General features: G+C 43.8%; 1 protein-coding gene across 3 annotated transcripts in view; it reads right to left on the minus strand.

Moving 5' to 3' along the window:
- Positions 1 to 484: 484 nt before the first annotated feature.
- Positions 485 to 26,941, minus strand: part of LOC129855661 (WW domain-containing transcription regulator protein 1-like) — a 77,015-nt gene continuing 50,558 nt past the window's right edge. Inside the window, exons 2-7 of one of the 3 annotated variants that reach the window (XM_055923559.1) lie at positions 16,046 to 16,182; positions 11,226 to 11,339; positions 6,829 to 7,073; positions 4,530 to 4,660; positions 4,135 to 4,250; positions 485 to 3,528 (exon numbers count right to left, since the gene is read on the minus strand). In XM_055923559.1, coding sequence (XP_055779534.1) covers positions 3,344 to 3,528; positions 4,135 to 4,250; positions 4,530 to 4,660; positions 6,829 to 7,073; positions 11,226 to 11,339; positions 16,046 to 16,182 — 928 coding nt within the window. In that variant the 3' untranslated portion in view covers positions 485 to 3,343. Of the gene's footprint in view, positions 3,529 to 4,134; positions 4,251 to 4,529; positions 4,664 to 6,828; positions 7,074 to 11,225; positions 11,340 to 16,045; positions 16,183 to 26,941 lie in introns of all 3 variants that reach the window. The other 2 variants (XM_055923558.1, XM_055923560.1) reach the window with 2 other exon arrangements.

Genomic DNA, 26,941 nt, shown 5'->3' on the forward strand with positions numbered 1-26,941 from the left:
CTCCTTTAAAAGTTGCGAGCTTACACTGTGGAATTTAGAGGTCCCAGCGTCACAGCCTCATTGCTCCAGACCACCACAAGGGGGAGTTAGAGCACTCATTAGGCATTTGGGTCCCAAGGTTTTTATTTGACCAATCATAATCGAGTGGTTCCAATGACGAATCTGACAAGAGCCACTCGTCGCTGGTGACTTTCTTCAGCAAAGATGGCTGGCAAAACATTACGATGGAAGCAAATATAAGTAATTATAAAGTCATAACGAGTCAAGCAAAAAATGTACAATTGAGAGGAATATGATATTTAATATGGAGATAAACGTTTGTGCATGTTTGTCAGCAAATTAATTTACGAAAATTGCAATTTAGCAAGTTATTAATGCTCTCAGGTCATCCTTGGATCGGTGTACGGTTATGTGTGATCCGTGGGTTGTGATATTAGCGATCAAAAGTGAACTTCTGTATTAAATGGCATCAACAAAAACGATCCACGGTTCTGACACCATTTTATTCATTTTTTACATGTTACACAACTTTAAAACTCTCATTTTCAAAGACTCCTTGCCCAGGTTACTTTACGTAAAATTAACTCCACATTGCCAGGATACAGTATACGGCCATTTTGTTGGTGTGTGATTTCCAACCAATGAGCATTCCAAGAACACTGTACCTACTGACAACATATCCCCGTCTCATCCAACCATGCAGCTGTAGCCTAGCCACTGCGCTATACTGCGCTATATATTGCTACAGCGTTATCCTTTCCAATCCATGTCATGCCACTCACTATGCACAGCTGTAGTCAAACGTGCTCCACACCAAACCGTTTCCTCAAACTCTTTATTCTATAACACTACCGCTGTGTTCATCCCCTATCTATGGTCTCAAAGGATCCATCTCTTTATCAGGTCTTGTTAACCCCCAAAGTATAGACTTACAAAAAGACAATCGGATATAAAATGCAATTATCCATTTTCTTGAACTTTTAACTTGTGCCCTTCATACTGGTGCACCCTTGAATTATGTCCCAGTAACAACACACACAAACAGCCCTGCCCAGTGTCCCCCCTCAGTGCCCCTCTGGCTTGTGTTATTAACAGCAGGTCATTCAACAGAAAACAGACAGGAAACCTCCCTGATGCACACCAGGAGAGGAAGCTGTGCGATTGGACAGTGTTAAGCCTCATCCAATCACCTTGTCTGATTTTCAAAGGACCTCATCACCTCTCACTGGAGCGGTTTTCATCAGCTAGGCCTGGGCAAAAGTTAGCATGTTGCTAGTCCTGTCAGAGCTAGCCTTCTTAGGCCATGCTTGGGTAATAGAGAGGCCTCCAATCTTTGGCACTAATCCACACCATTTCCCCCAATCCACACCTCTCCAATGAGACGTGGTAGTGGTGATGGTGGGTTAACTGTGTGCCCCCTCTCACCCCCCTCTAGGCCCCTCTTCACCTTGACGTTAGGACGTCATGAGCGCGGTGTTGGCCGCCGTGTTGAAAAGCAGCGGGTTTTGGCGTGCATTGAACGCCCGCCCGCCCCCTCCCTAAACTCAACCCTCCTCCCTCTCTCCCCCTCTATTCATTGCCCCTTCCCAGGATCCATCACTTTCTCGCCTTGTCAGTCCTAACGTTCTACACAGTAACCAGACTCAGTATAGTCACAATATAAGGTCGGGCTATAGAAAACCTAACGCTAAGAATAACAAATATGTCATTCAAAATGCAAATACAAAAACTGAGACAAATGTAGAAAAAAAAAGATTAGAGCAGATTGTGCTGAGGGGCTGGCACGTTAAAACAAAATCATAATGCCAACCCCATGTCAATCCAATCTGACAATTCAGTAAAAATCCTTGAAAAACGCATTAAAGGCCATATAAAATACTATCGTTGCATATTTCACCGCAGAACAGATATTAGAAAAGTTGTCCTTTGGGTTTTCAAACAGGCCCAACTTTGCAAGCCCAAAGACCAACTGAGGACCAAAGACAGAGTTTGCTTATGAAGGATTATCAAGCCTCAACGCACATTGAACCAAAACGTCTAGTGGGAGCTTCTGGTGATCATCTAACTTCAACATTCACTTCATGATCAGATATCTTTGAATCCCTTGCTCATTTGCAGTGCTTTGAAATCTCAATTGCATTAAAAAAAGAAAGAAATGTAATGTAATGATGAGCCATAGCTCATGATAAATACAAAAAATGCTAACTTTATATTATAGGTCTTACAAATGGCACCAGATGCAAAGAACCCATCTGTGCTATTTTACAGTAAAGAAAAATTAATACTTGTAGCATGATATAAAAAGTACATGGTATAAAACACAATTCTACGTATGCACGTCATTGCATAACTGAGGCATGAGCTTTTAGTGTTATAATAACTATATTGGAATCAGCTTGAGTACAATTAATAAAATGACAAAAACAAAAAACATGTTAAAAAAAAATCTGAGTACAATTTTAAAGTTTTAAAGCTTTTGTAGTGACATTGTAGCGAACAACAGGAAACATTATTTGGTATACAACACACTTTGCTCTCATGGCCGCTAATGCTGATATAGAAGTGAATCGAAGACGGTTGTTTTTGTGAACAGAAGCAACAGTAACAAAGCCAATCGGGTTTTCATTCTAACGCAAACTGACAGTTAGGATACTGTTGGTGATATAGAAGAAGGTTTACAGTGCTGTTGCCAACAGAGGTCCACTTTATACAAAGAACCTACAGACTGGACAACCTTGTAGCCAGTAAAGATCCATTTCATAACTGCAGTAAGTTAAGCAATAGCGCCACCTATTGGTGAAAAAGACTCCCTGCATACATTTTGACAGTCACGTCAAAGCAATACCATTGGAAGCCAAATGTATTTATTTTCACCAAGTACTTGTTCCACATAGAAAGTCACCCCAAGAAAGAAAGGAATGCTGTATAATTGCTTTTATCAATTGTGATTCCAAAACCAGAGTGGGTTATCGGAGGAAGTCTTATAGAACATACAAAACCAAAACTACTAACGTTGTTAGTTTACCATACAGTAACTTCAATAGTGAAGTATACTTTAATACGTGTCATGTTTTGATTTGTTTTTGTTCTCTCAAGGCTCTGATTAATACTCTATATCTTTGATCCGAAACTGAACTCAGATTGACGATATGTGGTCTGGCAGACAGAGGGTAGACAGACAGAGCATAATATTACTGTACACATGGAGAAGTGGGACGAAGAGATAATGCTGATTTGAAAAAGTAGCAAAAGGTAGTCTTTAGATATGTGGAGTGAGTCTTTCGTCCTGTTTCTATGGCTGTGAATATATGTGTAAAGAAATTGTGTGTGTGTTTATGTGTGTTTACAGCCAAGTGAGGAAGGGCTCGCTCTTGTTGAGGACTGACTCCACGTCGTTGAGGATGGGAATGAGGTCTGCTCCCTCCAGGGTTCCCAGGTCCACGTTGGTGCCTGGCAGAGAGTCCAAGAAGTCCGGGAAGCGGCTGTGCTGGGGCACGTTCATATTGCCCGCCTGGGACATGCTCTCACCTGGAGGGGGAGAGGGGAGATGAAGGTGAGTCGAGGGGGGGGGGAGAAGAGAGAGAGAGAGAGCGAGAGAGATGGTCACTTATAATCAGGTAGAGAGAGAGAAAGGGGGGAGAGAAAAAGAGAGAGAAGACTGCTACCTGACTTGATATGTGTTGATATGTTTGCTTTGGCAATGTATGTGGTAACACTTTCCATGTCAATAAAGCCATGTGGGAGAGAAGGCGAGAGAGTGAAGGCGAGCGAGCGAGCGAGAGAGAGAGAGAAGACTGCTACCTGACTTGATATGTGTTGATATGTTTGCTTTGGCAATGTATGTGGTAACACTTTCCATGTCAATAAAGCCATGTGGGAGCGAAGGCGCGCGAGAGAGCGAGCGAGAGAGCGAGAGCGAGCGAGCGAGCGAGCGAGAGAGCGAGAGCGAGAGCGAGAGCGAGAGCGAGAGCGAGAGCGAGAGCGAGAGCGAGAGCGAGAGCGAGAGCGAGAGCGAGAGCGAGAGAGAGAGAGAGAGAGAGAGAGAGAGAGAGAGAGAGAGAGAGAGAGAGAGAGAGCGAGAGAGAGAGAGAGAGCGAGAGAGAGAGAGAGAGAGCGAGAGCGAGAGTGACCTACCTGTGTCCATCTCCTCCATGTTATTGAGGAAGTCCTCTGGGGTGGTGGGGATGCTGTAACAGCCCAGCCCCAGGCCACTGTCTGTGCTCTGCTCCCGTGAGTGCTGGAAGTGACCACTGTGGATCACATACATGACACACATATTAATACACTGATCCCTTCTGTCCACAAACTGGATCTCACACTACAGTTTGAAAGCTGAAAGCAGAAGACAGGTTGAGAGGAGAAGGAGAAGAGAATAGCTAAGGGGATAAGTGGGAGAGGGACAGAGGGGAGAGGGGGTGTTGAGAAAGAAGGGAGTGAGAGGAGAGAGAGCAAGGAGGGGGGGCAGACGAAACAGAAGCAAAAGAGAGGAGGGATAGGTATTATATGGGAGGAGTCAGGAGTGAACTTGCCTGTTGAGGAAGGGGTCGGCTCCATTGGTGGGCATGTTGCCCTGTGTCATGGGCTGGGCAGGGTTGCCACCGGGGGTGGGCACTGGTGCCATGCTCTCCGAGTCCATGGGCAGCTGTCTACACAGCGCCACCTCCTAGGGGGAAGCAATAGGCAGCAGGGGAAGGGGGAGGAGAAGAGGAGGAGAAGGGGAGGAGAGATTCAAGATTACTGAAACTATGTTCATTATTGTTCAAGAACACATGTGCTACAGCACAACGAGGAGAAACATTTGCTGACTCCAGAACAGGGACAGAATCTGCTTCGTACAACTATTACAGAACAATTAACCAAGTCGTGTTTTTCCAGGCCCCAGTAGAGCATAATATATTAGTGAGTGTGTGAACTTCACAGCAATTATCTGATGTGAAGACACACACACTTAACAGTCTTAAAGAAAGTGGGCCACTGGTTAAGTAACAGGTGTGTGCTTTCTGATGTACAGGTAACCCTACCCAAACACACACACAGTTAGGCACTCGCACGGGATGAGTGTCAAAGACAGACCTACACTGGTGGGACTTGGCGGAGGGGAGAGAGAGGGGGCTAACCTTTGCATGTCCCGCTGCCCTGACACTGTTTCTGGGGTTGGATCAGTGTCAGTCTCTATGCCTCAGGCACTACTAACTCCCAGTGCACAGTCACCTGAGAAACACCAGCTTGCCGTTCCAATTCACTTTGAATGGCTTCCCCATTCATCTGATGGGCTGTGTGTGTAACAAAATGGCTGTATATCTAAAGGGAAGGGGCTTTCCAGGCTACAGCTTTATAACAGTTGATAGGTGTGTGTGACATTGGAGCTGGATGGACTGAACACCACACTGTATGGTAGTGAACAGAACGGTTAGAGGAGGAATACAGCGGTATATAGGGATCTATTTACAGACAGTCAGACCAAAGCAGAGTCTAGGGGAGGACAGTGTAAAATAGAGACGCTACTGCTAAGGGTGGGCCTTATTGACACACCACACACACCTCCCCTCTCCCAACCCTTGGCCAACCCCACAGACCCCAGGCCATTCAGTGCTGCTCAGTGCTCAGGGTGGGCCAAATGAGAGCCAAAGAGTTCTGGGTAAGATAAACACTTCCTGGATGAGGTCACTGCTGGATGTTGAAGGCAGCCATTTTGTAAACAGACTGGTGTGCACATCTCTGACACACTAAAGGCTTCAGCATGCTTCAGTTCGGCTAGCGCTGAACAAGTGTGCTCGCATACTCCCTTAAAAGATCTTTGTTTCAAAAACAATAGTACTGTTTGTCCATTTTGAGATGCCGTAGCCAGTATAAACTTCCTCAAAATAGGCAAGAAAGGAGATCTTAGCCGTAATTTTAGGTGCAGTATTTCTCAAATGAAAAAAATGTGCATGAAAATGAGTCGTCTCTCGTTGAATGACAACAAGGATTTTATTGAAGAATCTCTACTGTTGACCAATCACCGACAAATCGGCTACCGACTTCAGCTTACCTCAATAAAAAATGTTGGTGTGCCTGAGCAGCCGAAAAACTGTCGAAGTCCAAAACGTCACAAAATGTTGTCGAACTCTTCTGAATTGTTTCTGCTAGGAAGCAAGCCTTAAGAGTTCAGTGTGCCCTCTCTCTTTCACTCTCAATGTAAACACTGCTTTTAAACACTACCCTGCCTTCGTGTAAGTGTAGGAGTAGATACTTAAAACAGAGAGTAGCTAGTAGCTACTACCCCTTTCAGCCACAAGGTGATGCTAATGTTTAATCCCCCCAAACCCCTCCCGCCGCACGCCATAAAAAGGCCCAAAGCATGCGCTCAAAAGAAACTACTGCCGAGGTAAGCGGTCAATTTCCTGTCTTTCTGAGAAAGATGTGTTGGCTTGTGGTGTGTTGACTTGTGGCCAGTGTGTATGTGTATGCCTACATGCTAATGTGTGTTTAGCTTGAATAAATTTGGTCGAAGTGTCTCTATGAGGAAAAGAGGAGATAATGAGTGATTAGCGATATTGTGAGCAATAAACAAAAGTGAGACTTGAACAGGAAGACTGAGAACAGAGCAGTCTCTCTATCTGTGAGACCAAGGCCATAGGGGCAGACCAGACTGGGAGGATGAGGGAAGGGGGGGGTGTAATACGTTTGTGTGTTATAGGGCTTACTAGAAATAGGGGGCTGTTGCTTATACTGTACTAGGTCACATCTACTTAACCAAGAACTTTCTCTTGATTAGAGCTCAGGAGGACTCATACGGGATCATACTTTAGCAGCTGGGGGTTATTGTTGAGGTCTAGATTGCCTCACCTGTCTCATGAGCTCCTCCTGTCGTCTCTGGATCCTCTCCCTCTCCAGCTGGATGCGCTGCAGCCTCATCTTCTGCTGGTGCTGGGAACTGACCCCCACGCCCAGGGGACTGGAGAGGCTCATCATCCCAGCCTGGGAGCTCTGCTGCTGGGGGAGTGAGCCAGGTGAGCCTAAGGCTTGGGCCTGTTGGGGCTGCTGCTGCTGGGTGTGTTGCAGTTGCTGCTGGTGATGGTGCTGGGACATCACTGTGGAGGGAGAGACAGAGAGGAGGGAGATAGGAGGGAGGGGGGGGTTGTTATTAAGGCTAGAAACGACAAACACAGTGGATGACAGAGAAAAGGGGCGAGAGGGTTATCTTGAGGCTTATAGTACGGTGATAAGAATGACTGCGCTAGTATGTACACAGTACTACTGTAGACACTTCTATCAGGTCTATTCAATCAGGTGAACAGCAGCTGATTCTGAACACTTTGAGCTCAGGTCACTTCACTAGTTCCACATCACCTCTTTTCACACCACTGCTCTGGGAAGGAGACAAGGTCCAGATAGTAAGTTAGGCTGGAAATTGATCACCCACGCATAGGCTACATGTATTCATTTTATTTAACTAGGCAAGTCAGCTAAGAACAAATTCTTGTTTTACAATGACGTCCTTTGTACATGCACAAAAACACCGTGTGCGCGCACGCACACCACACGCACACAGATGTAGACTGTCGGCATAAACACTGCACATGTGATAGAGCTTGGTCAGGTTGTTTCTCACTGTCAACAGAGCCTAAGCCACATACTTTAAAGCACACCAGCAATATGGATAGAATACTGCTCCTGCGCTTAAGGGAAACCAGATGGCCAGGACAGACTAGACCTCCAGCAATAGCATCTAGACCTGGCTATTCCAGACAACAGCCAAAAGGGGTCAGTAAGGTTGGTTTCAGAAAAACTAAACAAAATCAGAGAACATTGTTTTTGGGACTTGTCTACGGTCTCTAGTCAGTGAATCATCAGCACATTCTTTCGAAGACTGAAAAATCATTATCAAGCAGTGATGAGCTGTTTTCTTTGTTACCAGTGGTCGTTAATAATTAGCTAGCCCCTATGTCCGACTCTGTGATCCCAGCCAGCTCAGTGACACAGCGTGAGAGAAGTGTAGCTTAATGGAGGCCAGTACAGTGATGCAGTGTTCTGTTTTTCTGTCTCAGGACAGGACAGACACAGTCACCCTACTCACAGGAACAACTAGACTGACAGAAAAAGAGAGAGAAATGGGGGGGGGGGGAGAAAGATGGGTGATCCAAGCACAACAAGCATACAGTATTTAGTTACTGTACAGGACAGAGCCTGCCTTGGCTTTGGACAGGGAGAAATGTGATCATGATATGGTCAGTTCATTCACCTGGTCAACATTATTCACACCTCAATGGAGGTCTTTAACTGCAGCTTCACCAGTATTTTTTCAACAGTATTGAAGAAAAACTTGCTCAAACTTTTAATGGATTCTCCAGAACACAAAGTCATTGTGTGTGTGTGTGTGTGTGTGTGTGTGTGTGTGTGTGTGTGTGTGTGTGTGTGTGTGTGTGACGTAAACTAATCACACATGGCATAAATGTAGCCGTAAAGGCCCGATTTGGAGCTGAAAAGGCACATGGCACAAAAAGCAGACAGTCTGGTGGTTTCAGTGTGGACAGACACAGTCGGGCTCTCTCTCCTTCACCCCATCTCTTTCCTTCTATCTCTCTCAGCACATCTGTTTCTCTTTCCCTCCATCTCACTCTCCTTTGCCTCCTCTCTCTATCTCCTCCTCCCCTCTCTCCCTTGGCAGTTCAGTGTGCCTCCACCCCCCCCCCCCCCCCCCCCCCATCTGTCAGCTGGACCTGTAGTTTACTTGAAGTCTGGATGAAGAGCAAAGGAACATACATAGTTTACCTAACCTCCTTTCCCAAATCACAACCAAATGGGTTCAACACAGGCTCAAAGTGTGTGGGGAAAGTTTGACTCATGTAAGGAAAAAAATGGTTTTGGCCTAGCTGTCATGCAATGTATGATTTCATCTTTCTATAAAAGCAACACATTTGTGGACCATAAGGTGTTCCTCAGAGCCCCTTAACGTACTTCACAAGTCGGCAAAACAACCATCCATAATCGTCCTATTACACTCAATGATGTAATTCCCAGAGGCCCGATGCACGGCCATTTTGGTTCCAAAGCTATTCATTGCAACCAACAGTCTTCATGTTGGTGAAGGGACAGGAAACTGTCCATTAGACATTCAAACATATCAAATAGAGTATGCTTACAGCTATTAAGAGGCCTGGGCTAAAGTACATGACAATGATGGGAACATGTATTTATTACACCCTTGTTTTGTTAAAACCAAATAGCTTGAGTGGGGGCCCTAAGTTTGGATAGGGGCCAAACAGACAAAGACACACATGCATACACATGGCATGGCATGCATGCAATTGCACACAGAAACACTCAGAGCAGCATTTTTTGATTTGGGTCTGGGACAAGCTTTACAGGGCAGGACACACCCTGTCAGAGTGTGCATATTGGGGCTGCAGAAAACAGACTGCAGGCTTTGCACAGCTCCCCACAGCCTCAGTCACAAGTAAAATAACACTCCTCCACTCCCTCCTGTTTTACCCTCCTCTTCTCCCATGATCTCCCTCGCGCTTCCCCACCTCTCTCCCCTCACCTCCCCCTCTCTAACCTCTCCGATAGACTAGAGCAACAAGACGAGCCAGCACACTACAACCCCTCACAACTCTGTCCCAACATCAGGAGAGAAATAGAGAGAGAAAGGAGTAGCAGAGAAGTTGGGGTCAAAGTAAAAGGGAGGAGGTAAGGGCATTGAGAAAAACAATAAGGAAGAGAGGGAGGCTGAGAAACGGGGGGGGGACGATAGGTACCGAGTGGCGCTGCTCTGCCAACGAAGACCTTGTTTAGTTTACTTCCCAGAAACAGCGTCAGCTAACACGTGGAAAAACAGAAACTCATTAAAACCTCCACCATCTCCTGTGTGTGCGTGCGTTCGTGGGTGTGTTACATTTGATAAGAGACAGCAGAGTGATTTAATATCATATAAAAGGATATGTGGAAGTGACACTTGTAAGGATCGAGGTGTGTGTTTGCGTGTGTTTGTGTGTGCATGCTTGCACGCGAGTGTGTGTGGTCGGGGATCAGGCAGGCCGGCAGCACTCACACACAGCCAGTCTTTGAGGACAGCCCCTTGTGCAACAGGACCCGTTTGGGCGGTTGGCTGGGGAATGAAAGACTAAAATGTAAATGCATTATTTTAAGGTCAGTGCCAACTAAAGATAAAGCGGACTATAAGTTAATGTTTTCCACATTCCTCAGAGGAATTTTTAACAGAGCAATTTAGGGTTGATATGTTCCTCTCCTGGATGTGTAAACCAGTCCATTCTCCAGGCAGAAAACAATTCCCATTTTAAAATCTGACACCAATTAATTCTCCTCTGTCAAAGAAAGCTTCTGTTTTGCCTCGTTGGTCTTACCTCATCCATCTAGGGACCTGACAACATCCATCTAGGGACCTGACCACATCCATCTAGGGACCTGACCACATCCATCTAGGGACCTGACAACATCCATCTAGGGACCTGACAACATCCATCTAGGGACCTGACAACATCCATCTAGGGACCTGACAACATCCATCTAGGGACCTGACAACATCCATCTAGGGACCTGATGGTGTGGAGGTTATCCAGCGCACAGAGCTCCTGGGTACTCTCCTGTTGCTCCCCCAGACACACACCTCATCGACACGCCAAATCATACACACACCTCGTCCATGCATAAACACATCTCCCACTATTTCACTCACATCACTAACTAAAACACTGAGAAACTAAACAGACTTTAGTTGAAATACAAGCACACAAATGCATATGTCAAATACACACACAAAATCAATCAATCATCATGCAGGGATAGGAGAGCACTGTCAGGACAGGAAGTGACACAATCACATGTAGAAAGCAGGAGAACCATTGGTCACTGGTGGGAGGGAGAGGCAATCATTTTTATTGGCTTTCATAAATCAGACTTGGCACTGTCATTGGCTATTGGAATCAGACTTGATATCCAGATAAGCATGTGATTGGGTTTCTCAGGAAGATTTAGCTAACTCTTGTCCAAGCAAAGCATTCCTCTAGCTTCTAGCTTCTCACAGGCAAAGCTCGGTCCCAGGAAGCAACAGGGGGCAAGGGGTCAATGGTCAGGTATGAGAGATCAAGGGGCATGGTTTGATTAGTTTAACGCTAGTAATATTGGGGATGAAGGGGGTTGATTGGTTGGTTGGGTTTGAGCAAGTTGAAAAAGGTAGCGATTTGGGGGATTTGCGCTCCACTTGCGGTCCAGAGGGTACTTACTGAGGCGAGCATCCACGCGCGGGTCGAGCCAAGACGTTCTGTGTGTTTTGTGGTCAATGAAGTAGGTTTCTCCACTAGGGTTTTCAGCCTGCTCCCAGCCATCAGGCAGCTCTCCTGTTCACAAGCAGCAGCAACACCACATCAGCCAGAGTACTTCACCTTTACCAAGCCTGACTGATGCAGGTTTCTTGTATCCAAATTTCATATCTTACAGTATGTTAATTTGATTGGACAATAAAGCTTTTGGGGGATTTTAATTATTTGGAGCAGAAACATACTGGTGAACAGTAATCTAACTAATTACAGTTTGACACATTTTCAATGTTTCTTCCTCAGTCACTCACCTTTTGTTTCATCGGGTGATTTGACTAAGGATACAGTCAAGGAGTTGAAGTGGAATGGAGAGGAGCAGAGGGCTTTCTCACAAGTTTCATGATGAGTCAACATGGCTAACAGTGGAGACGAGCCTAGTCATGACTAGAGCTAAATCTGAAAACAGCTGAGTTGCCATGGGAGATAGTGTCAAGGGATGCGTGGGAGGTGAAATTCCACTGAATCTATTCTAGAACTACAGAGACAGTGGTCATGATCACCAACGTAGTAGTGGAGAGATACCTTGTAGCTACAGTATATTTCTATTTGTTTCTTAGAATCAGGTGTTTGAGTGCTGGTCTGAAACAAAACCCTGCACACCATCACCTCTCCAGAACCAGGATTGGTGATGATCACTCTATACCCGTACAAGAATCACAGCACTCCTCTGGGAGTAGACAGAATCTACAGTACGGGATCAAGACCTCTAACTGGCAACCATAGACCTGTGTGTTGTCTGTTAAAACCCTAAAGCAGAGTGTGCTAACATGTCCATCTGAGAGGAGAGAACAGAAGAAAACAAAAAGAGGTAGAAAACAGCCACCAGGACAACAAAGACAAAGATAATTCCCCTGACAACAAAGACTGGGGTGTCCGCAAGCATTGTTCTAGCAAGAGGGGGGGATGATGATCAAATCCAGTTTTGAGATATACATTTGTCAAAATTTTACTTATGAAAACTTTCCATGGAAGATGTGCACAGAAGTTTGAATTAGGCCCACAGGCTCCAGTCAGGATTAGTCCTGATGTGTTTTAGGAACAGCCATCAGAGTTATTTTAAAGTCATAGGTTTTAGAGTGTGAGTGTGAGTGTGTGTGTGTGTGACATCACTCCAATAGAGCAGTGGTAGAGAGTAGGGAGGAGAAAAACATCCCAGTGACGTTTGAACAAGTCGAGCAGGGCGGTGTATATACAACTACTCAGGTTGAGCGACTCCATTCATACACTGGGCCACACACACACACACACACACACACACACACACACACACACACACACACACACGCGATCCCTCTCCATTTCTGTCTGTCCTAAATTTCCTAGGTCTCTCTTTAAATTTTCCACTTGTTTGGCTCTCTCAAACTTTCTTTAGTTTACCCCTCCACTGCACACTCAGCCCATCCCTCTCCAACTGCAGACACCTTTTTTCCATGTCATCGACTAAAATGGCATAACAAAGCGCTGAACGAGGCAGTGGAACTGAACGAGGTGATGTTCTGCAGGCTGAGCCAGGTGGCTGTGATATGGGTTAGCTAGGTCTATTATAGGTGCGAGCTAGGCTAATGCTAACGTGAATGAGATTAACCAGTCAATGCCAATCTGTGTTATGAAGGAGCTGTCAGGCTCTGTCAGACTAAGTGGAGCATAAGAGGGTGGGGAGGGCTTCCTTATCTCACCTTCAACACAATAACATGTCTCTCTCAGGCAACACAGATCCTGGCTTTTGGTTGGTTCACACACACATTCTTTGGCGTTATTGTGGAAAGGGACTGCGCATGTTATTGTGGTAGTCCCCAGGGAGAAAGACGTCATTGGTCAGAGTGACAATGGTCAGTGTCTGTGGCGGATATGTAAGCACATAGGCGTCAGGAGAAGTGGGATATTAGTGTGTTTTGGTAAGCTACTAGCTCACGGCGGTTGGCTCAGTTGCGTGTGTTAGGGTTTAATAGCGTGAATCGGGTTACCGAGATTTACAGAGATATCCTGCCCAAACTCACTACCGTTTCCCGGGATAAATAACTGCGAGAAACCAGTAAATTATTATAAATTAATTATATGAACAGCATGACGTGAAATGGAACTGTTAAATTATATGCGACGTCTAAATCTGTCTTATCTGTTCTGCTATGTGCATGATCAAGCCAACGTTCAGGGTGGGGACAGACAGCGCATCTCATATGGAGCGCAGTTCACAATGCATGTATCACTTCATCAGCTGGTAACTTTTTTTTCTTGTGACTGGTACATTTGCTGCAGCATAGCCTACTGTATGCTACAGTAATATTATAACCAATATATCTGAATGCGCGTCTAATTTAATTTCCATCTGGCTTTCAGGGGTCATACGCACTTTACACACAAGTACACGTGGATTTTGTATTGTAGATATGTGGTAGTGGAGTATGGGCCTGAGGGCATACACTTGTGTATTCTGTAATGAATGTATTGTGATGTTTTGAAATTGTATAACTGCCTTAATTCTGCCGGACCTTGGAGCAGCTAATTGGGATCCATAACATATACAAATACCTTATAGTTTAGTTTTTTTTGGGGGGGGGGGGGGGACTTCATTAAAATTGCAGGTGCACTCAAATATCGTTGCTTTAAGTCAGTGCATACGCAAGCATGGTCTTTCTCTCGCCGTCAATTCCATTCAAATTGTATCCAAAATATATAATCCTGTTGACGATACAGTATTGATATAGATATACTGTAGATAGATGTCCTAGCCTAGCTAATAAATTCAATGCAGCATTAGCCCTTATATTTAGCTAATTCATTATGGGGGTGGGTTCTACTAAGTTAACATAAGGAATTGTTTTAAGGTGTTCGTACCATGGATCATTTAGCCATTTTATTTAGGAAGGGGGGGGGGGGGGGGGTATCGTAGAGCAGAACGATCGTGTTTGTGAGAGTTTGTAGCCCAAACGGTTCGGACATTACAGACAGAAGTTGGCACATCGACGGGTTCCTAGAGCAAAACGGAGATCACCATCATGTTCGTGAGCGTCTTATCCTTCCATAGAGTGATCATATTCGTTTTCGGAATGATCTAACAAACAGTGCTGTAGCTCTGCCACTTTCCACTGCAGATGCGGAAGGCTGACAGACGGCTGCGGTAGATTGAGACGCAGTCCATACAAAAAAACAAAAACAAATCGAGTTTAAACAGGCGGATTTTGATGGGGAATGTTTTATGTTCGATTGATGCTCAGGGGTTTCAATCGACTCAGAAGGTTTAATATGCATAAGCTTCGAACTTATAGTTTCGGTCTTCACTCTTAAGCAATACGCACATGCTCTCCGCTGGCCTCTCTCCCTTAGCTCTTGTGGGATCCCAGGAAAAGAAAGCAAGACTAGAATAGCTTAATGGATACCATGCCTGATGTCATAATGGCGCTTAACATTGGCACTTTTCAGGAGAGTTATGGACTCGCGGGGAGAATGAATAAATACATTTCCGCCCGCTCGTCTAAGAATATACGGTTTAAAGAGTAAACATATTTTTTTAACAAGCCATATTAACAAAGAAACTGGTAACTAAGCGTCTTCTGTGTGTGATATTAACAGTTGAACCGCACTTTATTTCTGCTTGCTTGTCCCAATGTTCCGCAGAGGATATTTGGATTGATGTGATTGGGTAAGCGGCCTCTTGTATTTGCATATAACCACGCGATTGTAGAGGTGGGGTCGGCGTTGCTTCGAGAGAGCGCGAGAAAGAGGTTGCTGAGAGGCAGCTGCGCCCGGTTGATTTTTTTTAAAGCTGTCTAAATATAATTGATTGACATTTATATAACAAAATGCGATGTTGTCCGGTCCGGATTGACCCTTCTCTGGGTTCGGACCCAGACCACAGTCTTCCAGTTAAGTTTGGCTGCTATAGCAGTTATTTATTCAGACCCATAAGCCGTCTGCATCTTATTTTAGTCCTATATTATTCAAGCATGTCATTACAATGAAGATAAGGACAACAAAACAAATCAAATATAATTTACCTGATGAGCGCGAGGAAGGAATGAAGGTAATACACACGTCGCACAACATTAGGGGAAATATTGTGAAAGGTGGGCTAATGTGTCAGCCTACTAATTATCCCGTTTTTTAAAATAGGCCTATTATATTTCAGAATGAAACTAATTCACTAGCCTATAATTGTAACTTTGTAGGCCGCATGTCCTGCACCAGCAGTGCATGTTCTCTCCCAGCTTCATGGTTTGAATGAGGTGTGAAATTCCAGTCCATATAATACAATAATAAAGTCCACATCCAAAAAGATTACTGGAGGCTGTTTTCTTTATTTACCTAAGAGAGCATACGTCGATGAGCTTTTATGTTATTCTGTTGTGCGTAATGTGCTGTGGCCTATAGCCTATCAGAAGTACGCCTGTTGAATAACAGCACAATCATTTGGGCTTTATGTAGGGCTCATCTGGCTTTAGGTAGCATCAGCCTTGAATTTTCATGCCGATCAAAGCTATGATCAAAGCTCTAATAAAATCCAGACATTTGCATTTGTTTTAGAATTAAACTTCCAGTTTTGGTGGGAAATACCAGGTTACCCGGGAGAAAGGTGATTTATTCTCTGAGTGGAACATTTGTAAAATACCAGGAAAGTATTCAACCCTAGGCTGTGTGTGTGTGTGTGTGTGTGTGTGTGTGTGTGTGTGTGTGTGTGTGTGTGTGTGTGTGTGTGTGTGTGTGTGTGTGTGTGTGTGTGCGACACTAACCGAGGTTGGGCTGGGACAGGGCCATGTTGCGTTGCTGTGGGGTGGCGGAGGGTGGGGGAGCGTGGAGGCTCATCTGATTCATGGCGGCCGTCATGGTCTTACGAGGGTCATGCCAAGTAGTGATCTTCTCCACGTGACTACAGAGAGACAGAGAGAAAGAGAAGTGAAGATCAGGTTAGACAGGAGAAAAAAACAAAAACAGAGTTACTACATGTCAGAGATTGTTTCCAGGGTAACCGTCTTCAATTCCTTCCCTTACTCGTCTCCCTTTCCTCATCTCTGTCCCACATCCACATAGTGATTGGGGGGAAAAACAAAAGACACAGAATATAGCAATATCATATCGATTCTATGACTCCAAGTATGGATTCTCAAAATAAACAAAAAACGTTAGCTGGTGCTAGTCAGTTGTACCTGCACCAAACCTCGTATTTCTACAGCTCTAGCTTGTTATCAATCTTCTTTTTAAAATGGTGAACCTACATGTTTTCAGCACTTTTAAATTCCATGACTGATCAAATCAATTTTCTCGCGGAACTCTCTTGTCCCTCTGCAGCAGAGCAATATGTTTGGAACACCGAATTGCAATATCGAATTGCAATGCATATAGAATCGTGAGAATCTCAATACATATTGTATCGGCACCGTGATAATATTGTATTGTGAGCTCACTGGCATATCCCAGCCCTACACCCACGGCTAGCCTGACGGTAGCTAAGCTACTGTACATGATATTCCTGCCCCGCTGCATTCTTCCATAGGACCACATAAGCAGCAGCAGGCCTAACAGGTGGTTCGTTACCGCAGCTCAGTAGCTCATTATAACTATCACTCTGATCATTATATCATCAGGGATTACACAAGACTAGCAAGAGGCTGCAAGTTTCTGTTAGAATGCCATGATAGAGAGAGTACAACCGCCTTTAAATCAGTTTCTACAGACCTGCACTAATACAAGTGTAATTCACTACATGATCAAAAGTATGTGGACACCTGCTCATCGAACATATGGAGTTGGTCTCCCTTTTGCTGCTATAATAGCCTCCACTCTTCTGGGAATGCTTTCCACCAGATGTTGGAACATTGGCAGCAAGTTCCCGCAGCATTCAGCCACAAGAGCATTAGTGAAGTCGGGCACTGATGTTTGGTGATTAGGCCTGGCTCGCAGTCAGCGTTCCAATTCCAAGGTGTTCGGTGGGGTTGAGGTCAGGTCTCTGTGCAGACCAGTCAAGTTCTTCCACACAGATCTCGACAAACCATTTCTGTACGCACCTCGCTTTGTGCATGGGGACATTGTCATGCTGAAACAGGTAAGGGCCTTCCTCAAACTGTTGCCACAAAGTTGGAAGCACAGAATTGTCTAGAATGTCTTCGTATCCTGTAGCGTTCAGATACTTTTGTATATATAGTGTACGGTACGTTGATAAGAACATGTTTCTGGTGTAATGTTTTTTGTATCATTGCTAGACTTTTGTCTTAAAAAGGAGAAAAACAGTTTTCCGCTGTGCTAACAATTGCAAAAGGGTTTTCTACTGATCAATTAGCCTTTTAAAATGATAAACTTGGATTAGCTAAGAACGTGCCATTGGAACACAGGAGTGATGGTTGCTGATAATGGGCCTCCGTACGCCTATTTAAATATTCCATTAAAAATCTGCCGTTTCCAGCTACAATAGTCATTTACAACATTAACAATGTCTACACTGTATTTCTGATCAATTTGATGTTATTTTCATGGACAAAAAAATGTGCTTTTCTTTCAAAAACAAGGACATTTCTAAGTGACCACAAACTTTTGAACGGTAGTGTGTGTGTGTATATATATATATATTATCAACAGATTCATATCTGTATTACCAGTCATTTCATATCCATAGATTAGAGCCTAATGAATTTATTTCAATTGACTGATTTCCTTATATGAACTGTAACTCAGTAAAGTCTTTGAAATTGTTGCATGTTGCTTTTATATTTTTGTTTAGTTGCGAATGATAACAGTTCCTCTCAATGAAAACAATCTTGCCAACACTCTTCGATAACCACCAAGCCTCGGTGTGAAGTAACATTTTCATGCTCTTATCCCATATCGCCATATGGTTTTGCGAACAGGCGTGCATGATGTAGTTTAAAATCGAAGTTACCTGCTGCATAACTCGGAGTTCCGCGCTCAGCTCTTTTGCCACCAGTTGCCGTCAGTGTATTCATTATAGCTCAGTGGGTGTATTATACAATGTGTCCATATGGCAGAGGGAGACACATTATAAACAAGAGTGCAGTTGCCTGCCTGCCATTCCGTGAGAGATTGAGCCCCATGTGTGTAAAAGCCAACCATTCGATCCCATGTAATATTTTTTTTGTTAATATAGCCACGCAGCACACTGAACATACCCTGTGCAGTTTCATGCTTGGGAACAGAACAATATGTCCTTGTGAAGAACATCCCGACATGTAGCGAGCAAGAGTCAATGCATGGGCATCTCGGCCCTCACAGCTAACGTTCATTTGGAGAACATAAGGTGGGGAGTTTTTGAGTTTCCTCTTGATTGCTAAATATAGCATCAATTCTTAGTTTCACGGTGTTATCTGACAAAAGGTATTGATGCGAGTTTCTGCGCGTCAGCCTCCCCACACATTGTTTTCACCCTATCAATTGCGGCCGGTAATATCAAAGTCTCTGCAATAGTGTGTAGTTTCATAGCGTAGCGGGCTGAGCCATTCACTGTGGAATGATTGAAGTGCAAAGGTCAAGTGAGGTTTTCCCATGATCTAAGGGTGCTCTCTGGTTGAATTTTAACTTTTATATTTGAATAATTTAAATTGAAGTTAAGGTTAACCACATTCCAATGATTTGAGAGACAAACGATATTATAATATACATTTTCGTAGGTTTTTTTAACCAGGATTTTGGAAATTCTCCTGCAACCCCATTTTCATATCAGGCGACCCCTGGCTTGGAAACCCATGCTCTATACATTTCTTGTTTGGTCACAAACTGAAATTAAGCTAGCTATTAGAATTTTACCGATTTCTGCATATTGCACCATGAAGACATTCATTACCTGTAGCTAGTTACATTGTTACTCAAAAGATCAGCCAGGCTGGAACGAGAAAGTACACGCAGGCACGCCAATAAGCACACACAGGAAATTGTTGCTCGAGTTCCACAAAATGGATGATAACGTTGCGGATAAAGTTCGGAATGACAATTTCATGTGTACAGCATCTAAAAGACCTGCATCACAATACTGAGACCTTTGGGTGTTCTTGGAGCCTTTGTTCATGTTTTTGGACACCCTGGAACTCCAGAATGACGCTCAGGATGTCAATCGCTGCAGAGGTAAGTTTGTCAAAACCCAGTGAAAATGTAAAAAAGATATATATCTACACCATTCTATAACATGCCATTTACATCAAAAATACAGATTATGTTCCTAAATTGTAAAATTCTCCTTCAAAATGTTCAAGACCAACCAGTTCCCTTAAAGGGCAATAAAGTTCTATCTATGTATCCATCTATTATACTGCCATCTCAGTGCGAGGAATGTCAAACTAGTTTGTTTAAAATGCAAGGGCCAGGAAGGAGTCTTGATGGCACTGTTAAATCACTGCATGGGACAAGAGGCCTGTTCATAGTCTCGTTCATTCCACATTTATATACACCCATAAAAGCCGCACAAATTAACTTTTGCATGACGTGAAAATGAACTGGAGTGTACTTACAGTACCAGTCAAACACAAGGGTTTTTATTTTCTACATTGTAGATTAATTGTGAAGACATCACAATGATGAAATAACACATATGGAACCATGTGGTAACCAAAAAAGTGTTAAATAAAAATTTATTTTATATTTGAGATTCTTCAAATAGCCACCCTTTGCCTTGATGACAGATTTGCATACTCTTGGCATTCTCACAACGAGCTTTATGAGGTAGTCACCTGAAATGCATTTAAATTAACAGGTGTGCCTTGTTAAAAGTTAATTTGTGGAATGTCTTACCTTAATGCATTTAAGCAAATCAGTTGCATTGTGACAAGGTAGGGGGGTATACAGAAGATGGTCTTTTTACCAAATAGGGCTAAGTACATATTATGGCAAGAAGAGCTCAAATAAGCAAAGAGAAATGACAGTCCATCATTACTTTAAGACATGAAGGTCAGTCAATTCGTAAAAATGTTAAGAACTTTAAAATTTTAAGTGCAGTCGTAAAACCCATCAAGCGCTATGATGAAACTGGCTCTCATTAGGACCGCCACAGGAAAATAATACCCAGTTACCTCTGCTGCAGAGGATTGCAGCCCAAATAACTGCTACAGAGTTCAAGTAACAGACACATCTCAACATCAACTGCTCAGAGGAGACTGTGTGAATCAGGCCTTCATGGTCGAAATGCTTCAAAGAAACCACTACTAAAGGACACCAATAAGAAGAAGAGATTTATTGGGCTAAGAAACACAAGCAATGGACATTAGACAGGTGGAAATCTGTCCTTTGGTCTGATGAGTCCAAATTTGAGATTGCGTCTCACAAAGACACAGAGTAGGTGAACGGATGATCTCTGCATGTGTGGTTCCCACCGTGAAGCATGGAGGAGGAGGTGTGATGGTGCTTAGCTGGTGACACTGATTTATTTAGAATTCAAGGCACACTTAACCAGCATGGCTACCACAGCATTCTGCAGCGATACGCTATCCCATCTGGTTTGTGCTTAGTGGGACTATCATTTGTTTTTCAACAGGACAATGACCCTACACACCTCCAGGCTGTGTAAAGGCTATTTGACAAAGGAGAGTGATGGAGTGCTGCATCAGATGACCTGGCCTCCACAATCACCCAACCTCAACCCAACTGAGATGGTTTGAGATGAGTTGGACCGCAGAGTGAAGGAAAAGCAGCCAACTAGTGCTCAGCATATGTGGGAACTTTTGGAAAAGCATTCCAGGTGAAGCTGGTTGAGAGAATGCCAAGAGTGTGCAAAGCTGTAATCAAGGGTGGCTACATTGAAGAATCTTAAATATAAAATATATTTTGATTTGTTTAACACTTTTGTTAATTACTACATGATTCCATCTGTTATTTCATAGTTTTGATGTCTTCACTATTATTCTACAATGTAGAAAATAGTAAAAATAAAGAAAAGCCCTAGAATGAGTAGGTGTGTCTAAACTTTTGGCAGGTACTGTAGATACATAAAATCAAGAGAATAACACTAAAAAACTAGGTTTAATAAACTGTTTACAATGGACACTAAATAGTCAGTCAGAGTGGTGCGGTGTGAGGGCATAAAGGGCTTCCCACACCATGCTGTGACTCACAGAGGCACACTGGGAAGGTAAAAGCCACTTCCTGTTACTCTAACCCAGTCAGGAAGAATCCACTGTGGGGTTAGTCACCAGAAGCAACAGGGCCTCAAAAAAACAACACCGAACTGAGATGTAGATTACCGGACATTGCTCTGTGATTTACTGCAACAGTGAGAAACATTGTTGAGTCAGTATAATCATGTTTACTCTGAAAAAACAGTGGTCAAAAGCCTTTGCTAATGTAGAGAGAATACCAACAGACATGCTTCCAAAAAGTGAAAGTGTAATTCAATATCAAACCTCAGCTGCAGCCACTCCAGATGCTCCATCATAACACAGAGACAGAGGCTAAACACCAAACATGGTAGTAGGCCCTAATCTGGGTCAGGCTCTAAATTATTATTGTGGCCTGCAGCTCTAAGTAACCACAAGTCTCCAGTAAGACAACTAGCTGCGGTGCTGAGTGTGTGTGTGTGTGTGTGTGTGTGTGTGTGTGTGTGTGTGTGTGTGTGTGTGTGTGTGTGTGTGTGTGTGTGTGTGTGTGTGTGTGTGTGTGTGTGTGTGTGTGTGTGTGTGTGTGTGTGTGTGTGTGTGTGTGTGTGTGTGAGAGAGACATCAGAGGAAAGGCTGATTAACGTTTTTAAGACGCGGGGCGGCAGAGCGTCGCTCTTCAGGGCAGATTTATGAAAGGTATGTGGGAGAGTTGGATGAAGTTGCCTCTAGACACTGATCAAAGGTCAGTTTGTGTTTCCCCTAAATAGTTAAGGGTAGAACTTGGAGAGGGTAGGCTTATCCTAGATCTGTGCCTGGGGTGGGGGTTGCCTGGTGGACATCAGATCACCGCAGGGCCTCCGGCTATGTGGAGGGGATGGGATTGACCCCTGAATTAAGGCCCATGCCTTTTAACTAGGCCTCACTCTGGAGGAGTTATCTTCTACTACTTATTTATTGGTTTCCACGTGGGTGATTGAAAGCTCTACGAGGAGAAATTAATTAAAGAAACCAAACTAAGTTTTTATCTGTGGATGAATTGTCAGAGTAGAGAACACACAATTTTGTATGACCCAAAATGGGTCAAAATTCTACAAAGAGCTAGCAAAAAAAGGACCATATGCATTTCAGGTAAAATAAGAACCCAATGTTTTTCTCCCAGGACAAATTAACTAGCAACATCAAGCTAGCTAAATGTCCATGAATGTGTAATGCGTTTCGACCTGTCCCCAAATTAATATAGTTGGTTCACAGTTGGTTTTGGTATTTTAAACTGCGTGTCATGAACGCGTCTGGGTGTGGATAGACAAAATCAACATGCGCACGATGGCGCACTCGCAGTGCCGGTTTCGTTAAGGTGTTAAGTGGGAATATCTCACCAGGGGAGGACCATCATCCTCAGTGATTTTTATAAAAATAGTGAAAACTTAGTTATCCTTAATGGAATAAAACTATACTAACAATTATATATTCAGGTCACCAACTAATTGATTAAAACACACTGTTTTGCAATGAAGGTCACCTCAACAGTCACCTCAACAGCACTCTGTAGGGTAGCACTATGGTGTAGCCGGAGGACAGCTAGTTTCCATCCTCCTCTGGGTACCTTTACATCAATACAAAAACCTGGAGGCTCGTGGTACTCACCCCCTTCCATAGACTTACACAGTAATGATTAGAACATCCGTAGGACCTCCCCAACCCATCAGAGCTCTTAGGGGATAGACATCGTCCACCCAATCAAAGGATCAGAGAATTAATCTTGTACTGAAAGCATAAGATACTTCTAGCTAGCACTAGAGAGTGCATAAAATGTGGTGAGTAACTGATTCAAAGAGAGAGAGAAATACAATAGTATAACAAATTCATTCATTCAAAAATGAATGCGAAGCGAGCGAGAAATAGCTATCTAGATTTCATAATTTATTTCACTTTCACATGCAGCTAGCTAGTTTAGCCTACTCAAACACCCAGCTCAAACAGAGAGGGATGCTATGTTAGCTAGCTGGTTATGGCTATCCCAACATTGGAACTGTTCCAAGTCAAGGAACATTTTAGATTTTTATTAATTTATTAAACCGCGGCACAACTGTGTAACTGCTCAACTGCTTGCTGACTGTACTGCATGTTTGTAGCGGGTTTACTCCAATCATGTTAGTTCTAGTAGCTATGTTGACTATGACGTTAGCTAATATGTAGGCTGTGTGTAGCGGTTAGCGGTTATGATATGAAGGTTTGGCTTGGAAAGGTTTTTTCACCTGGTCACAGACAGCTGATGTGTTGTGCACTGGAGTCCACAAGTGAATGGAAAAGGTGAAAGTAGGAGAGCTCAATCAAAGGAATCATGCTGTTTGTATGTGGCTGCTATGAAAGTTAACTGTGTTTGATCAGGATTGTATTCATTCTGACGATTCTGTTGAAAAACATTTCTTAAAAAGGAAGCAAACAGAATGAAAGGAGATAAACATACCTTAATTTGTCCAATAGGAACTCTCGTTTGCAACTGTTGGACCAATGATTACACCCTAGATCAGCTAGATGCAGGCAAGACGGTGCAAAGCGGTATTAAATGTGTCAATGTGTGTAAACTTTCATTTAAAGACTAGGATGTAGCAATCTCATGTTGGGTACAGGGAACATTTGAATATGAATATGAAATCAAATATGAATGACAGTCATCCAATATGCTCTAACAGAAATAAGGCCACGCTCATAAAAAAAAAAAAAGTGTCCTCTCATCTTAAATGGCACGAACCACCACTGCTCCTCACCTCTGAACAGCAGTGGATCAGCTCTCTTTTCCCTTTTCTTTCAAAGCAGAAAGCAGGTGATCCTGTCCTCTTGCCAAGTTGAACCTGAAGATCCGGCGTTAAAGCCATCACCAGGATGGCACAGTGTCAGAATCAGGAAAACACATGAACAGGGGCTTGCATAAGCCTGCGGGGGGCTGAGGTGTTGGGTAGGCCTGGGGGGCTTCGTGTGGCGGTGTTTGGGAAAGAGAAGCACATTGTTTACAGAGGAAATGGGAACAATGGCTGGAGCAACGGTAAGGAATGGCCTTGCAGGCTGAAACAACAGTCCCCATCTGTTGCAAGCCACCACACACAAACGATCCCACTGCACTGTCTCTGGCACACCTCATAACTCACAAGACTTCAGCATAAACAGTCTCTCTCCGTCCTCTTCCTCCCTAGCCTCCCTGTTTACGCCAGCGCTCCACAGACCAACAGGGCCTTGTGTGTACATAACCTACTGAGGGGCTGGATCTACACGTAACAGCAACACACTATGGTACTCATCTTCCCCATTTGTTTGAGATTGATGCCTGCAATGCATTTAAATCTCTGCCTGCATGACAATGTATGAGAATGTGAGGAAAGCCAGAGTGGTTAAGGGCTAAATCACAGCAGAAAAATGGCGGAGCTCACTATTTACTTTGGGAAAAGTGGGGCGGGGGGATACTAGCTCCTCTTCTGAGTATTGCTGTTGTTGTTGCCGAGTGTTGTCCTTTTGTGTTTCATATTTACGGTATGGGAGGGAGGAGGGAATGAGGGGCTTGAGAGGTGCTGGGTTGTCCCGTCCGGCTGCCCCTCACATGCTGGAGAGCCAGCAGTGTCTCTATAAATACACTGCCTACAAGGCTGGCAAGCAGGCAGCTGCTGCTCACACACACACACACTTATTGTGTATTCATGGTACACACACATTAAGCCATACAAGCCCAGTGATACAAGTTATGTAAGTGATTAAGTGGTTAATGTGATGGCTCTATGATTGCCACCATGTAGTGTTATGGGAGGTGGGAGTACATATTGTAGGTGGTCTAACTGCTACATGGCTCAACATCAGACACAGTTCAGACACTGTTAACAACTCAACCTGAACTCAGGGAATTTGTCCGACTTGGAGCCATGGAGACGTCAAGACACCAGACATTGTTTGGTTCCCTCCACGACATTGCCAGACAGGCACTGTAACTACGGTGATACACACTGGGCAATATGGAGAGCCTTTAGATGTACACAGTTAGGCAAACTATCCTCCATACTGGTGCCAAATGTTTAATCAAATCAGCACAATACCATTCGGATTCACATTCTCACTAGAATGTAACCAGTCTTAGAATGGAACCTGAAACCCCAACACACAGTTTACTATTGTTACCCTGTGTAGGCGTTATCTAGGTCTCGTCTGGTGTTATGTGTACATGTTAATCTATCCTTTGCCTCTTACATGGACATGAACAAGCCCACTGGTTCATCAGGTTAAGCCAAAAAGCTGTCTTTTCTCTCAGTATACATCCAGAACCTGCTCTGATTGGTCTGCCTTCTGCTAATTTCTTGTCTAATAGAGAGCCTACAGGCCTTCTCCATATCACATTCAACTTTCATTAAGCCAAAACACTAACGTTTCTCTATGGCTGCATGAAGACAATAGCAGACTGAGTGCAGGGGTTATTATAAGAGACCACTATGGGGCCTTGTTGAAGACCATGACAATGCAATGTAAGGTAAAATGGTGGGGAAATGGTTACAGTAGAAGTATATGTAAATATGGAGATCGGGTGGCAGCCTACATTATAGGCCTATAGCTGAATGCTGAGGACTGTTTTGTGTGAAACCACACTGGATTTTGTCTGATTGTGATGCTGTACGCTGATAAACCCAGAGGCACAGATTGTGCTGCTTTCTGAGATCCAGTGATAAGAGAAAAACTGAGATGGACATACAATGGTACAATAACTGCCCTGACATAGATACTGCTCTACATCCTACACCCTCTCCAACACTCTCTATTATAAAAGAACAGACACGGGATGACGGTTTAACAAAAAAAAATCAGATTTGGAGTTTAGGAAGGCGAATGGTTATAATAACACACACACACACACACACACACACACACGTTATGGTAAAACAATGTCCTATATGTAATTAAAGGTCATCTGAATCACTGAACCACACCAGAAAGTGACCGGGCCTTGTTGGAATGAACAGCATTCCCGTTCCCTCCCTGTAACCTTAAATCAGAGGCCGGCATAAAGGTGCGGATTGCTTTCCCATTCAGCCCAGGCTCCAGAGCTCTGGTTACAAGGAGAATCCCCCATGTCATCCACACAATGGAAATCCAACACTGACTTTAGAGGACTGGGTCTCTATGGGAATAGGAGTCTCGCTGTCTGTCTATCTATGGCTAAACACTGTATTTCAGGGGCTGAAGACTTGCCCAAACTAATAGGAAGCCATAGAATTCTAACAAGAATAGTATTAGCTATATATCTACGGCAGTGTTTCCCAAACTCGGTCCTGTGGACCCCAAGGTGTGCATTTTGTTTTTTTTGCCCAAGCACTATAACAGATTAAAATTATAAAAGTTTGATGAGTTGATTATTTGAGTCAGCTGTATAGTGCTAGGTCAAAAACCAAAATGTGTTTTCCTTGGGGTCCCATAGGCTAAAAATCAAGATCTTCAGTTCTCTGTAAGGTCTGAGCGGCAGGCTGCCATGATCAGGACACTGCGGAGCCGCTGCGAGATATGGCTTGGAAAACATACCTCAATCCAGGGATGGGAGAGGGCACTGTACTCTTAATTATCCCATTA

The sequence above is a fragment of the Salvelinus fontinalis genome, chromosome 5 (assembly GCF_029448725.1).
Source record: "Salvelinus fontinalis isolate EN_2023a chromosome 5, ASM2944872v1, whole genome shotgun sequence".
NCBI lineage: Eukaryota > Metazoa > Chordata > Actinopteri > Salmoniformes > Salmonidae > Salvelinus > Salvelinus fontinalis.